The following is a 14898-nucleotide window of genomic DNA, read 5'->3' as shown; positions in this document are numbered from 1 at the left end:
TTTTTTATGTTTAATAAAATTAATTAAAATATAAATTAAAATGTAATGAGTATGTTCGATAATTAAAATGTATTGTAATAAAATTATATTATATAAAAATTGTAAATTTTGCTATATTTTAGTATATATAAATAAAATATAATTTATATATATATATATTGTAATGTATTTTATACTACAAAATTACAATAAATTTCATAATTGCAAAAGAAAAAATTGATTACGTAAGTAACTTATTATCTACAATAACTTAACTTATTATATAAATCGCTTTAATGATAATAAATTATTTAATAAAATTTATTATATATATTTCAAAGAAAATTAATATAATAAAAATAAAAATAATTATTTTATAAATACTATTGATATAATTGTAATATTTTATTATATTCAAATATTGAAATAAACTTACTTTTTCTATTTGATTTCATTATAAGATATATTAGGATATATTATAGAAAGAATTAAATTTCAGAATTTCGTAAAATTATTTATAATTTAATTAAAATAATTGTTTATGTTAATTGTATGCAAAATATAATAATAATATTGCAATAATAATTATAAATTCAGTAATTTTATAAATTAGCTAAAATTAATAGATAAATTATTTTTTTTTTTAAGGAAAGTAGTACTGGTTATAATATAATTATATTTTTTTTATTAATTGTTATAATTCAAGATTACTACAACAGCGAATATATTTTTTTAGTGGAATGCAATGTCAATTCCAATAATGAAAGATTAAAAAAAATTATTTAATGTTATTTTTGTTAATTAAGATTAATAATTACATATAATATTTAATGAATTTTTTTCGTACGTTCTTTAACTATGTAAATTCTAATTTTTAAAAATTTTTTTGAGAATTATGATATTTTCAAAAATTGTGCTGTTTGTCATAATACTATTTTATTATTCTATCATTTCACTACTTATAATGAGTAATTTTTGTTATTTATTGGAATTTTATAAACATGAAAAATATATAAATATTAATTATAATTATATTAATTATACAAATAATTAATATAATTAATAAAACCCTATAATAAGAATAATATATATTATTATGTACTGTAATTTCTAATATTATAAAAATTTTATCTTTCCTAAATAATAAATTTTTTATTATTTTTAAATTCAAAATATTTAAAATTACATATAAGTATATTATTTTTTTTTAAATATAATACACATATGTGTGAAATATCTATATATACTAATTTCTTTGATTTAAGTATTATATAATTATAAACATAATTATAATAATTAAAAATTATATTATAAATTATAAATTGCTTTATATTTAATAATTTTCAAATTAAAGAAAAAAATAAATTTCAGAAAATAAATAATATATTGAATTATTTTATAATAATCACTTAAGTACTGTTTTATATTTCATATAACATATTTAATATATTATATATTATAAACAAAATACTATTTATATATTATAAAATAATATAAATAAACTGAAATTGTAAATTTTTAATACCTAAAACCACAGCACTTGTAAATTTAAACTTATAACATTTCATTATTCTTATTTTACATTATAAGTAAATAAAATAAAATAATTACATTTAATTTATGATTTATCCAATAATATTTCTATAATATAATATATAAATTTTAATTGGTAATACTAAAAACAATAATTAAAATTTTTGCATTTTAAAAAAAAAATATTTTATAATTTATTATATATAATAAAATTCTTAATTCATATATGATTTTGATCAATTAAATATAAATAAAGTATTCGTAATTCAAATATATAACTATATAATAAATGATAATCATTGATTTTTATTGAGTTATATGGAAAATAAATAAAAATAAATATAAATTTGGATTATTTCACTTGTTTATATATATTATACCAATAAAAGAACATAAATAAAAAAAATGTAAATAGAAAACAAGTAAAAAATACAAAATTTAAATGTAAAATTTATATTGATTGAAACATAGAATATTATTTAAAAAAATAGAATACAAAATGTTCCACTTAACTCAATATAACAATCGATTTTAACATTAAAAACTGATATATTTTTAATATAATGATATTGAAAATCTTATAATTTGGCTATTTTTTAACTATATATAAATAATATCAATCAGTATTAATTAAAATAATCTAATTAATAATTGATGCTAATCTAACACTATTTCAAATATCTATATATAAATACATAGATATAGTATGATGAAAGGAACGTCATACCATGATAATATTTTCTATAATGTATTTTCTTTGGTAAATAAAATAAATAATTCATTAAAATAAAATAATAAAATAATAATTGGATACATAAAATAATTAAAGTTAATTTTAAATTTATATATATTTTCTTGAAAACAAAAAATTAAAATTTAATAAGAAAGGAATTATTATAATATTCTAAAAATCACAGAAAATATGATAAACATAATATTTAATTATTTCATGTTTAATTAATTCAATAAAAAATTATTAGAAAATCCAAAAATAGATAGACATAATTAATTGATAAAATATTTAAGAAATGACAATAAAAATCTCAGATCTTGTATTAATATACAAGAATTTCTCTTGCACAAAATATGCTAGATAAAATTTAATGTTAATATTAATGTTTCCAGAACCAAATTTCATTTATAAAAACGAAATTTATTAAAAATGCTACCAGAGCATTAAATATTGAGATATTCTAATATATATACGGAATTAGTTTTTTACATTAATGATTATTTAAATATATTTTTATTACCAACCCACTGTAGAAGGAACATGAGAACCAACTGTAAAATCTTTGTATTGGGAAAAAACACAAATCTAAAAAATATATTAAATAAAATTGAGAAAGAGGATTTAATATTATATCAAAAAATATAGATAAACTAACCTTATCTTTTAATCGTTGACAAAGTTGCAATGCTATAGTAAGCAATACTAAAGCATCATTTAACCATGGAACACTACATTCTGCTTGCTGTGTTTCATATTTAACACTTCCATGTGCATTTTCCAATTGATATATTGCTAAGACTAATTTATAACTTTGGATATAAAAACTAATAGCCAAATTTTCTGGAAGATTAGGATTTAATGATTTCTGCAATAAAAAAATTTAATAATTTACATGAAGATATATGAATTATATAAAATATCTTACAATTTGAATATAAAAATATATAAAATATTTTGAAATAAAAATTATATTTTATTTGTTCCAAATGTTTTATATTATTTAATCATTTTCATGTATTTAGAAATGATAATAAATACATGAAATATTGTAATTAAATATTTACTAAAAACATTCACTTACCATATTACGACTTTTAATCAGATCATCAATGGTTTTCTTTCTAGGAACAATTAAACTAGTACGACTGCGTTGAAGACAACCAAGAATATTTCCTAATACATGCATAACTTCATCAGATGTTTTAAAAGGATAATGTCGATCAACATTATCTATGTGAGCAATTGCTTGTTGTAAATGATTAGCAGCATCTTGTATTTGTTGTAATTTCCAAGGATGTTCTGTTTGTATACTTGTCCTCATATTAATATTTTGCTGACGTTGTATTTTAAAATTAACTTCCTATAAATGTTTTTTTTAATTATAAAATATAATTAATTCTATTAATTAGTTACTAATACAATATCATATTAATAATATTAATTATATTGATATTAATATTAAATAATATTAGTTACAAAATAGAAAAATAATTGATATTTACTGCATTTGTAATACTGTCACCGGTTAAAACAGCTACACATTTCACTTGATCATGTGGTGCAGCAAATACAAATCTGTCCGTTTTATTATGTTGATCATTGCCAAATAATGCTAATGGAAATCTTTGTGCACATTCCTGTAGTATAAAATAAAATAATTAATAAAAAATAAAATAATTATTTCTTTAATTATTTTATTAATAATTCTAAATATGTCTTTAACATACCATTAAAATATTCCTTAGCTGTGATAATGAAGAATGAACTTCTTCATGAAGTACCCATTCAAATTCCATTTGCTAAAAAATTGTATAAAATTTTAATTGTTATTGTTTTAAATTTTAATTTTAAAAAAAATATTAATTCAATAAATTAATTAACATTTAATTTATATATATATATATATATTATAAAGAATATATCAATATGTAATATAAATTTTAAACTATTACTTTTACTTATTTATTATAAAATAAAATAAATTTAAAATATTATATAAATTCTATATGATATAATTGTCATTTATGAAATAATTTATATTATATATATATATTAATTATGTTCATTTGCAAGTATTTTATATATCGTTTTGTGTCTTATATTTGCTAAGTTATAATCTTACATTAAATGAATATTTTTAAATAATCAATTGTTATTAGTGAATATTATGTTTCTTGATTAAGTTTAATATATATTTAATATATATATGTATATATATATATATGTATATTTATAAACTTTTGAAATAGAACTATTAAATTATACATATAAATAAGAAATAACGATATTAAAATTCATTACAGAGAGAACATAACCACAAAGAACATTTTAACAAGAACAGCAAGAGTAAATTGATTAGTTCGACGATAGATAAGGTAACACTATCATCACGAACCGCGAGACGATGAGGTCGCCTAAGTGATTAGATAAACGGTAGACAAAGGCAAATAGCTTACGAGATTGTGAGCCTCCTCCTTCTCGCAGTCAGCCATTTTCTCTATCGGGTGATGCTTCTAGTTGTTTCCTAGTTACAAGTTACAACGTTTTAAGTATATATGTGCCTAATCTTCAAGTTTCTTTTATTAATTTCTACTTTTTTCTTCATCTACCTCGTTTGTCACTCATTCTGCAATCAAAGATTATCGTTACATTAAAGACGGAAGATAAATCTGATCATCTACTCTGATGTGAAATTTTGCAATCTGAAATAGATAAATCGTTATCATTGTAAGATATTTTTACATTCTAGAATTAGTAATTAAAGAAATTGACTTATTGATAAATAAATACCAATGAACATAAATGAAACACATGTATTACTGTACATAAGAAGTATCTTGTTATCTAATTTCTTATGTATCTTCTTATGATCAAGTTCATAATATATGATTTTTAAATATATAAATAGTATCAAAATCAATTATTTTATATATTTTACACACACACACACACACACACACACACACACACACGCATGCACGCACGCACACGCACACACACACACACACACACGTCATATTTTTATATTATATTTATGTATTTATATAGAATAAAAATTTTATTATATTAAAAGAATATTTTAAATATATATATATATATATATATATATATATATATAGCATAATATAATAAATATTGTAAATGTATATATTAAAAAATCCTAAATTTCAAATAAGATATATATTTTATGAAATAATAAAATTTATTAAATAAGAAAAAAGAATTTTTGTATGTATAATTATTAATTTTATTTAGTGTTTTTATTTATTAAATATATTTATTAAATAAAATTATATAAATAAAATTTATATAAAATAATTTTTTTGATAAAATTTTATATAATTTATTTAAAATATTATTTGAATTTTTATATTATTTTCAGGAATTTATTTTATTTTATTTAGTTTTATAATATTTTTAATATAATATAATTATAAAATTATCTTTATAAATTTAATTTAAATAAATTTAATTTTTCTACAAAGAATTATGAGTCTTAAATTATACTATGATTTATTATCACAACCAAGTAGAACTCTTTATATATTTTTAAAAATTTGTGATATACCATTTGAAGCAAAATTAATAAATTTAGCAAAAGGTGAACAATTTATACCAAAGTATCAAAATATTCATCCCTTTCAAAAAGTACCAGCTATTGAACACAATGGTTTTAATATGATGGAAAGGTATGATTATTTTATATATTATATATGTTTTATATTTCTTTATATATGCTTTATAATATATATACAATATAATATATAATTAATGACAAATTATAAAACAGATTATTAAATAATAAATAAATATTATTAAATAAATAAATATATTAGCAAAATTAATAATTTAGTTCTTACTTAAAAATAAATTATAATTCATATATATTCGTATATATTTATACAAATATAATGTCATATTTTATTTTTTATTAAAATTATTATTATCATTATATTAAAAGAAATTGTATTTAATATTTTGAAAAGTATGAAAATAAATTAAACTTAAAATTATAAATTAATATCTCTAGCTTATATAAGATACATAAGTAGAATTACTATTTCAAATTTTTATATTATATATGTTATTGATATGTTGATAATTTGTTATTAATATTTTTTAATAATTTTTTTGTCTTTAATTTTTGAGTAGTGAAATAAATAATAATAATAAAATATTATAGAATATAAAATAATTTTTTACCATAAAACATTAGCATAAAACATTATAAAAAATATTATTTCTAATAAAATTTATTTATATATCAAATAATATCATATAAAATTAATTTTTTATTATAATACTTTATTTTAATTTTATTTTTTAATTTTATTTATTTTTATTTTAATGGTTTTTATAAAACCATTAATTATTTTCAAATTATAGTTAAAGAAATTTAAGTAATTTTATAATCTATTTTAAAATCTAAAGAATATTGAATTTTGCAGTGTTGCAATTTTGAGATATATCTGTAGAGAATTTAAGGTAGCTGATCATTGGTATCCTAAAGACTCAAAACTTCAACTTAGAGTTGATGAATATCTTGAATGGCATCATTTAAATACCAGACAACATTGTAGTATGTATTTTGTTATGAAGGTAAAAAAATTTCTTTATATATATAAATAATATATAAAATGATATTAAAAATTGTATGTTCTTTCAAATATATTTATATTTTATATTGCATATAATTATATATATTAATATGCAAATTTTATTATTATTTATTAGTATTTTTTCAATATAAATGATGCTAGAAATTGTATATTTTTTTAAAATATATTTAAATAATTATATATATTAATTTGCAAATATTAAATACAAATTTTATGCTAGTATTTTTTCATTGAAAATTAATTTTTTTTTCATAGTATTTGATGCCAAAATTAAGTGGACAACCAGTGACACAAGAAATTATGAAATATGAAAAAAATATGATTGAAATACTTAATGTTTTAGAAAATGTTTGGTTGAAAGACAAAAATTTTTTAACTGGTTCTGAGATTAGTATTGCTGATATTCTTGGAGCATGTGAAGTGGAGCAAGTTCGTAAGTAATGATGCATATATTTGTTAAAAATTAATAATAAAAATAGAAAAAGATCCGAGATAATGTTTAATTAATTTATATATACTTACGTTTATATTATTACGTTCTAAAGGTTGTAAATAAAAAAATTCATACATTATAACATGTATAATATTTCAATATTTTATCATTTGTTATAATATATAAAAAAATAATAATTGTTAAAGAAAAATATTTTTAACAATATAAACTAAAACAAGAAATAATTATCGATTGCAGGAATAGGTGGATATAATCCTCAAGAAAATCGACCTCGTATAGCTGCATGGATGAAATGTGTTAAAGATAAAACAAGTCCTTATTATCAAGAAGCACATATATTTTTAAATAAGCTTGCAACTAAGACAAAAGAAGATGTATTAAAGAGCAAGATTTAAGATTTTATTCATCATATATGTATTATATGTATTATATATGGATATATATATATATATATGGGTATAAGAATTTAATTGATTTTATATAATATTATAACATTTTTAATATTTTCATATTTAGTTTTTATATTTTTTCATATTTACTGTTCATTTAACAGTATTGTTTATCTAAAGATTTATATCATTTGAATTATATTCATAATGATATATAAAATATTACATATAAATATAATAACTAATTCCAATACTATTGATACATGGAATCAATACAGCACGGTTATATATATATTAATTTTATAACTTTTTATATATCTATATATATGCGTTTGTAATAATTATTTATATTTGTGCTTAAAAAGTTATTATACTCTACTATATCGATATGATTGTTTATATTTAAATTTTTAATTTGTATACATATATGAATACAATGAAAAAAAAATTTTAAACAATAGAATGGATATGATGATTTATATTTTATTTTACATTCGTTTATATTTTTATTTATTATGCAGCTATATTTTTAAATCAATTATATAAATAAATAACAATATTTTTTTTCTTAATTGAAATTTAATTCAATCAAGATTATTAATTAAAAAATATAATGTAATAATATACTAATATGAAGTTTCATAAAATGGTAAAAATACAAAAAAAGAACTTTGCTTTTTATTTTTAATTATTTTTAATTATTAATAAGTAAAAATTTGTTAAATTTCCATATTTATATAAATAATTTCAAAAAAATTTTTGATTATGCAATTGCTCTTTGAACAATCTATTATAAAAGTAAAATCTTGAACATTTATATTTTTTTTTTGTTAAATATATTATTAAAGCTAAAATCACAATAATATTATTGTCATTTTATTTTTTTTTTTAATTATATTTATTATTTATAATTATTATTTATAATTTTTAATATTATAAAATAATTTAATATTGTAAAACATTTTTTATGCTAAATAATAATTTTAAGTGAGTTTTTTTAATTTTGGCATTTTTTTGGGACATCTTTGAACATGAATATACCAATGTTTTTCTTGGCACCGTTCATCACAATAAAATGCCATTTCACATCCTAAGCATTTAAATTTTGGCCCAATAATACCACAATTCGAACATGTAAAATTATGCAAACTATTTGGACTACGATTCATTTTACCAAGATGTGGTGTCTCGCAATCTCTAGGTTCGTTTGCTGATACATTTTTTGATAATTGAGCATGTGATGAAATTAATGGCATCCGATATGATGCTGGGGGAATAATAGATGTCATTGTTTGGGAATCAATAGCTGAATTTGTTTGTGCAAAATTATCCGTGTTTTTCACGAGTCCTAATCGATCAAATAGAAAATTTTGCATTTGTTGATATTTTGTATTTTCATGATTTTCTTCATTAAAATTATTATCTTGAGTTTGATTAGTCATATCGCGATTAATTGATTTGGCAGCATTTGATACATGAGGCGATTCTGTATCAATTATATTTGTAATGCCAGCAGTCGATAATGCATCTGTATCAGTTCTATTGTAAGTTAATGTATCGCGTTGTCTATCAAAAGAAGCAGCAGCGGCAACAGCAGCGGCTGCAGCAGCAGCAACAACATCTGGAATCATTCTATTACGAGAAAATTGATTATTTGTTGAATATCCGATTAGAGGACTTCGAGCCAAAGTTTGATGCGAAGAAGATAAAGATGGTGATGATAAAAACAATGATGGTAAACAGGTTGAAGTGGCAATGTTATTAGTAGTAGAGTTTCCTCGAAGACGATCAAATTCCAAATTATTCGAATGCTGTAAAGTGTTCGTCGATGGAGAGGAATATCTCACAATTGGATCTTGTATCAAAGGAAAACGTTTATCCATATGTTGCATTGATCGTAGATTTTCTTGTATAGGAAAATGATACCCTGGTAAAGAACTCGAATGTAAACGCGGATGATATGGATAAGTACCATAAGGACAAATTGTTGGATGATAACTTAAGGTAGTACCATTGTAAGGATCGATCTATAATTAAAAAATTTATATGATTATATATAATATTATAAAAATACTTATTTAATTCTTTTTAATGAATATTGATAAACTGTATCAATTTGCAAACAATTATATATATATATTTTAATCTATTAATTATATAATTTAAAAGATTTTTAAATTTGTCAAAACAGAACAATTAAAATGCATTTATCTTAATTCTACTTACTGTATAATTGTTTGGATAAAATTGTGTCATAGAAATAGGCGGACAAATACCAGGGCGTAAAGGTGGAACTGCTGCAATAGGTTGTGAAAGAGTTACAGATGTTCCAATATGTAATTGCTGTGGTTGATGATGGTATTGTAATTTTTCTGCATTACGTTGAGATGCTATATTCATTATATTGTTGTTTATATTAGGACCTATCATTTTTGGTATTTCGGTCCCAGAAACTTGCTATAGTATGTATATAAAATTATGAGAATAAATCGGAGAAATTTTAAAGAATATTAAAAAATTACACGATAAAATAAATAATAAAAAAGAAATAATTCTTACGCCTGTAGTATTCTCTGCTGCTGTGAATGAGGTATTTCCTGAGGTTTGTAATTTGGGTTTGCTTATCGAAGTTTGTTTTTTCGACATTCGAGCCAACCAGTTACCAAGAGTCGGAAACTGTTCAGTTATAGAATGATTTCCGCCATTCCTTTGTACAGAATCAATCGGAATTTCTTCTCCTTTATAATTTTGTCGTAATCTGCTATTCATATAAATATTCATATATATAGAAGTTTACACAATAAAATATATATATATATATTTTATTTAACTTACGTAGAATATTTCTGATTTAATACTGTCCGTGGAACATCAAATTGAGTTTGTTGAGCCGAACTCGATGAAATCTGAAACAAATTCAAACAAAATTTTTTTTTCAAAATTTTTTTCTTCATTGTTTTCATGTATTAATGTAATTATTTTTTTTACAAACTTTTTGCGCATTTAGAGTGTCTTGATGGATTTTCGAGAACGAAACTTCCTCTTGATTGGATTCATAAAAATTAGGCTGTAATATATGCTTTCTTGACGGAGAAAGTTGTTTGTCAGGCATTATCTCAAACGTCTCATTCTCTTGAACAGGTACTTCTTCACTACCAGTTATCGAACTTATTATCGGTCCAGTATCAGAAAATTCAAGACATTTGATTTTTTCTGGTTCTTGTGTTACAAGACGACATTGAGAGAACCCCTCCATCGATTTACTCCTTTCATCTTTTTTTTCTTGAGTCGCGCGATTATTCTTTGAAAATTGAGCAATGTTTTCACGATTATTTAATGTTTTTTTATCGATATCACGATCGGAATTTTCAATATTAATATTGATATTATTCCCCATAGGCGTAGTTCGTGCGTGTTTTTCAAGATCCGAAGGATCTTTGTCTACAGAATCAGCCTGAAGAGAGTCCATAGAAAACGTTGGTTTCGTCAACTCTTCGTTAACAGGCCAAACTTTTCTCTCTGCGACTTGTAGCTCCTCCTCCACCGAATCTTGATTCGATGAGATAGTTAGACATATCCTCGGTAAAATTGGTGGGCTATTTCGAATTTCTTCCGGCAATATACAATCTAAAGACGATCGTGGTGACAGTTTTGGCGGCTCGGGTGACGACGTTGGAGAAATGTTATTCACCGAAATATCCATGTCTGAACTTCTCTCGTTCAAATTCATACACGGATATTTGTTATCATTAATACTATTAATACTATCGTCATTTACATCGATCACTTCCTTGGAAACTGAAAGCGCTGCGGACAGTTTGCTGTGCAACTTTGACAGATTTTCTATTTGCTTCTCGTAACGATTCATCACCTGCCTCAGTCTGGTATTTTGCTGATTATTCGAGTCGTTTGCCATTTCCTTGGCCAACTCAGAAGCTTTGCCACGTAGTTCGCGAAGCTTCTGTTTCAATCTATTCCGCCGATATTTCAGTTTGTAGCTATCGCTGCTTAAAGATGCTAGATTTGTGTCTTTTTCATAGATCATATCATTCCAATTAGGATTTGTTGGTGATTCAGATGTCGTGTCTGTGATGATTCTGTAGTTTGACTCTGATCCCGGAATGATTTGAGAACTGTCGTATCCCTCCATCTCTGTTGCCAGATGTTGTAATATTTATTTATTTTAATTAATGTGTTTGTATAGGATCATAAATTGTATAATTAAAAAAAAAAAAAAATTACAATTTTACAACAAGATTATTGTAAATCTTAATCTATCAAATTAAAAGTAATTTTCAATTTTTATTTTTAAAATTGTTTTTTTTTTTTTTTTTTTTTTTAATATACGAAAGATCGTAAAATATAAAAGTTTTCTATATTCATTATCAATCACCGTTATTACCTGTATGCACAACTTTTTTCAGTCTCAATGGAGGCACTTTATTACCACTATCTTCTTTCGTCGTCGAAGTAGCTTTAATACATTTATCGGTGCATAGATTCTGTATTCCTTCAGCCGGGTTCGAGCCGCAGAAATTAGTCAAAAACTCTTTGATCGAACTTTCCGCATTATCCTCTCTACCTTGACTAGAATTCCCTGCTTGCGATCTCTTCTTCTTTCTATTTTCTTTAACATTATCCTTTTCGACGTGTTCCATGTCGTTATTATTTCTCCTCGTTATCATACTCAGACTTCCAACACTTGAAATTTGAGGAACAACGTAATTCATTGAGCTCACATAATCTTTCGATGCTATTTGTTCGTCGCAATTAATATTTCCTTCCTTATGAAGTTCCTCGTTTAACAACGTACCGATTGATTTTACGGATTCTATTTCCTCTATGTCTGCGCTGCTAGATTTCGGTAACACGAACGATGACGAATAATCCTTTCGAAAGAATCTCGTAGGTACAGATGGTGCTGGACGGATAGGTAATGAACGATTCGGTTGTACCGGTATCATGCATGGTCCACGATCTCGTAAAGCAGTTGCCAAGCTGCCATTTCCGTTGTAATTTAATTTACTTGAACTATCTGCTATTATAATTCGAGGTTCTGGAATACAATGAGAAGTAGTGCAAGGGAAGCAAAATACTTTTAATATGTAATAATTAATAAGAGAAGTGCAAGAGAATACGAGGTAAAATATTTATATAATATGCACGTATTCTATGATATTTAAGTATCGAAAGAAATTTTAATTGAAGAATTTAAATAAATTTTGATTCGTAAAGAAATTAGATCAGATGACGTGTTAGGGATTAAAAATATAATAGACAATAATTTATTTATTTTTTTTATATAATAAACATTTTTTGCATGTAATGTTTATTATTATATGAGTAAATATAATAAATAATAATTATTAATATATTATATATATATATATATATTTAGTCTCGTAAGGGAAGACACTTATTTATCGATTTTATGAAGAAACGTAAACTTAATTATTCGTTCATCGTTTGTTAATTTTTAATTTTCATTTTTAATTGCAATGTTCTATATATTCATTTTTGTTCAAAAAAACAAATTAAAAATAAGCAAGTTCTTGCATTTTCATTTTAATATCCAGATAGTAAATGCATATTTGAAATGTTCAGGAAAATAATTTATTGATTAATTCATCATGTATAATATATATTAAATTTTAAAAAAGATATTATATTTTATTGTATATTTTTTTTCATAAAAATTTTACGCAAGAACAATTTTTTTTTTTTAACAAATATCTCCCTCTTTAAAATAGATTTAATTATCGTCAAATTAATCGAATAATTGATCAATCAACAAATTCTTCAATCTGATCGATATTACTAATCTTGTACCTAGTACAACGCCTGTAGAACACTTCTCGTTTCCGCTTTCCATTTCATTAACCGTGCTCGTCTTCACATCGCAGAACTGTTTCAAAATCGTTTGTTTCCACGTGTTCTTTTCATCGGTCGTTAGATCAACGAAAATGGGCCTCTGCTGATCATACTTATCCGAAACAATACTTTCTTCCGGCAAACAATCGAATTCACTTTGGTCGATCGATCCATCAGATTTCGAACTCTTTCCGATTTTTCTCAAAATATCACGTAGCTCGAAACTTTCTTGAATCTCGCTGGAACTACTAATTAGACAGACATCTTGTTCCTCCTCGAAATTCGTCCCGTTTTCATCGCAATACAAATGTTCACAGCTGTCTTTTTCTTCCTTGCCACTCGAAGATTCTTTGATAAACGACAAACTCGGACTTCCGGAGGAATCTTTGATCTTCTTGTAAACGATACTATCGCGAGATATCATTACCTTTGGCCAGCCGTCCTTTGTGAATAATTTATACGTAGATTTCTGCTTCTTCGATCTTTCCCTCTTTTTTTTCGGTGAGTTATTCGATTGATAACTATCAAGTTCTTTCATTTTCTTTCTTCAAAGTATAGTGGAAGTAATAGCGGTTTGTTCGTGACAGAGCAAGAGAAGAGACAGTGAGAAGAAGAGGGATACCGTTCTTCGTATCGATTATTTAAGTCGATATGAGACAGATTAATGATTACTTTTTAAATATATTCGACTCTTGGATGAGAATGTTTTATGAGTAAAATGATGTTCTTATTTAATTTGATTTTGACGATATTACGGAATTAATAATTTGGAATAATAATGTAAAATAATGAAGTAAACAAAGTGATAGTCGAGTTTAATGATAAAGAATAAATAAATTGCATCCATTTTCAATAAATCTTGTTTGTTAAAGTTTGTTAAAAACATCAATATGTTTATAATATATGTTTTGTAAATATTTATCAAAACTGAGGAATGGTTATAAAGTTATAAATTTTAAATAGAAAGCAATTAAAGTTTAAATTAAAAAAATAATATTATAAAAATTTATAATATTAATTAGATATATTATAATATCATGATTCATCATATGTTTTTTTTTTCTTTTCCATTTTTTTTTTTGCATAATAAATTTGTCATCTTAAATCAAATTGTTTTAAGAATTGCATCATTTATCACACGAAAATGCAAATATTACATATTGTGTGCTTTTTTTTCTCATTTCTTCATACCTTCATTAGATTTATAATATTTAAATGATGATATTTTTCATTTTATTTTATATATAATTTCAAATCTTCGTAAGAAATATAAAAATAATCTTCAAAAAATGAAAAATATTTTTTATAATTTTTTATCTT

The 14898-nt window shown here is 22.4% G+C and overlaps 3 protein-coding genes across 8 annotated transcripts; 1 reads left to right on the top strand and 2 right to left on the bottom strand.

The window, feature by feature from the left end:
* Positions 1–2644: 2644 nt before the first annotated feature.
* On the bottom strand, positions 2645–4769 carry rogdi (rogdi atypical leucine zipper). 3 transcript variants are annotated; one of them, XM_012487027.3, is made up of 6 exons: positions 4702–4769; positions 3973–4044; positions 3748–3882; positions 3327–3605; positions 2901–3110; positions 2645–2830 (listed from the first exon to the last, which is right to left on the bottom strand). In XM_012487027.3, the coding sequence occupies exons 1-6, from the start codon at positions 4735–4737 to the stop codon at positions 2762–2764; spliced, it is 801 nt and encodes a 266-aa protein (XP_012342481.1). In that variant the 5' UTR covers positions 4738–4769; the 3' UTR covers positions 2645–2761. The 3 variants fall into 3 exon arrangements, with proteins under 3 accessions (XP_012342481.1, XP_086767293.1, XP_086767292.1); XM_086911167.1 differs by having other exon boundaries at positions 4641–4704; XM_086911166.1 differs by lacking the exon at positions 4702–4769 and adding an exon at positions 4547–4678.
* LOC100870147 (glutathione S-transferase theta-1) lies at positions 4493–8167 on the top strand. 3 transcript variants are annotated; one of them, XM_086911169.1, is made up of 5 exons: positions 4493–4620; positions 5628–5934; positions 6694–6844; positions 7120–7297; positions 7556–8167. In XM_086911169.1, exons 2-5 carry the CDS (start codon positions 5735–5737, stop codon positions 7711–7713), a joined length of 687 nt encoding a protein of 228 aa, XP_086767295.1. In that variant the 5' UTR covers positions 4493–4620; positions 5628–5734; the 3' UTR covers positions 7714–8167. The 3 variants fall into 3 exon arrangements, with proteins under 3 accessions (XP_086767295.1, XP_086767294.1, XP_003693859.1); XM_086911168.1 differs by lacking the exon at positions 4493–4620 and adding an exon at positions 4721–4972 and having other exon boundaries at positions 5731–5934; XM_003693811.4 differs by lacking the exon at positions 4493–4620 and adding an exon at positions 4726–4972.
* LOC105735490 (uncharacterized) lies at positions 7735–14258 on the bottom strand. Of its 2 annotated transcripts, none has more exons than XM_031916667.2 (7): positions 13537–14258; positions 12110–12763; positions 10700–11859; positions 10543–10613; positions 10267–10468; positions 9934–10164; positions 7735–9734 (listed from the first exon to the last, which is right to left on the bottom strand). In XM_031916667.2, exons 1-7 carry the CDS (start codon positions 14114–14116, stop codon positions 8691–8693), a joined length of 3942 nt encoding a protein of 1313 aa, XP_031772527.2. In that variant the 5' UTR covers positions 14117–14258; the 3' UTR covers positions 7735–8690. The 2 variants fall into 2 exon arrangements, with proteins under 2 accessions (XP_031772527.2, XP_086767289.1); XM_086911163.1 differs by having other exon boundaries at positions 10267–10465.
* Between the last annotated feature and the right edge of the window lie 640 nt (positions 14259–14898).

Source organism: Apis florea, unplaced genomic scaffold (genome assembly GCF_048593485.1).
Source record: "Apis florea isolate Af1SG1 unplaced genomic scaffold, ASM4859348v1 contig_3203_pilon, whole genome shotgun sequence".
NCBI lineage: Eukaryota > Metazoa > Arthropoda > Insecta > Hymenoptera > Apidae > Apis > Apis florea.
This window is presented reverse-complemented; position numbering and strand designations above follow the sequence as displayed.

Bases quoted from the DNA above. Each gene is read 5' to 3' on its own strand.
- rogdi (XM_012487027.3), bottom strand. From the start codon at position 4,737: ATGGCTGACTGCGAGAAGGAGGAGGCTCACAATCTC. The intron at 4,045-4,701 runs GTAAGCTATTTG...ACAATTTTTTAG, and splicing joins AGGAGGAGGCTCACAATCTC to CAAATGGAATTTGAATGGGT. The intron at 2,831-2,900 runs GTTAGTTTATCT...TATATTTTTTAG, and splicing joins GTCAACGATTAAAAGATAAG to ATTTGTGTTTTTTCCCAATA.
- LOC100870147 (XM_086911169.1), top strand. From the start codon at position 5,735: ATGAGTCTTAAATTATACTATGATTTATTATCACAACCAAGTAGAACT. The intron at 5,935-6,693 runs GTATGATTATTT...TGAATTTTGCAG, and splicing joins GGTTTTAATATGATGGAAAG to TGTTGCAATTTTGAGATATA. The intron at 6,845-7,119 runs GTAAAAAAATTT...TTTTTTTCATAG, and splicing joins GTATGTATTTTGTTATGAAG to TATTTGATGCCAAAATTAAG.
- LOC105735490 (XM_031916667.2), bottom strand. From the start codon at position 14,116: ATGAAAGAACTTGATAGTTATCAATCGAATAACTCACCGAAAAAAAAG. The intron at 11,860-12,109 runs GTAATAACGGTG...ATCTGGCAACAG, and splicing joins GAAAAAAGTTGTGCATACAG to AGATGGAGGGATACGACAGT. The intron at 9,735-9,933 runs GTAAGTAGAATT...TTTTAATTATAG, and splicing joins TTTATCCAAACAATTATACA to ATCGATCCTTACAATGGTAC.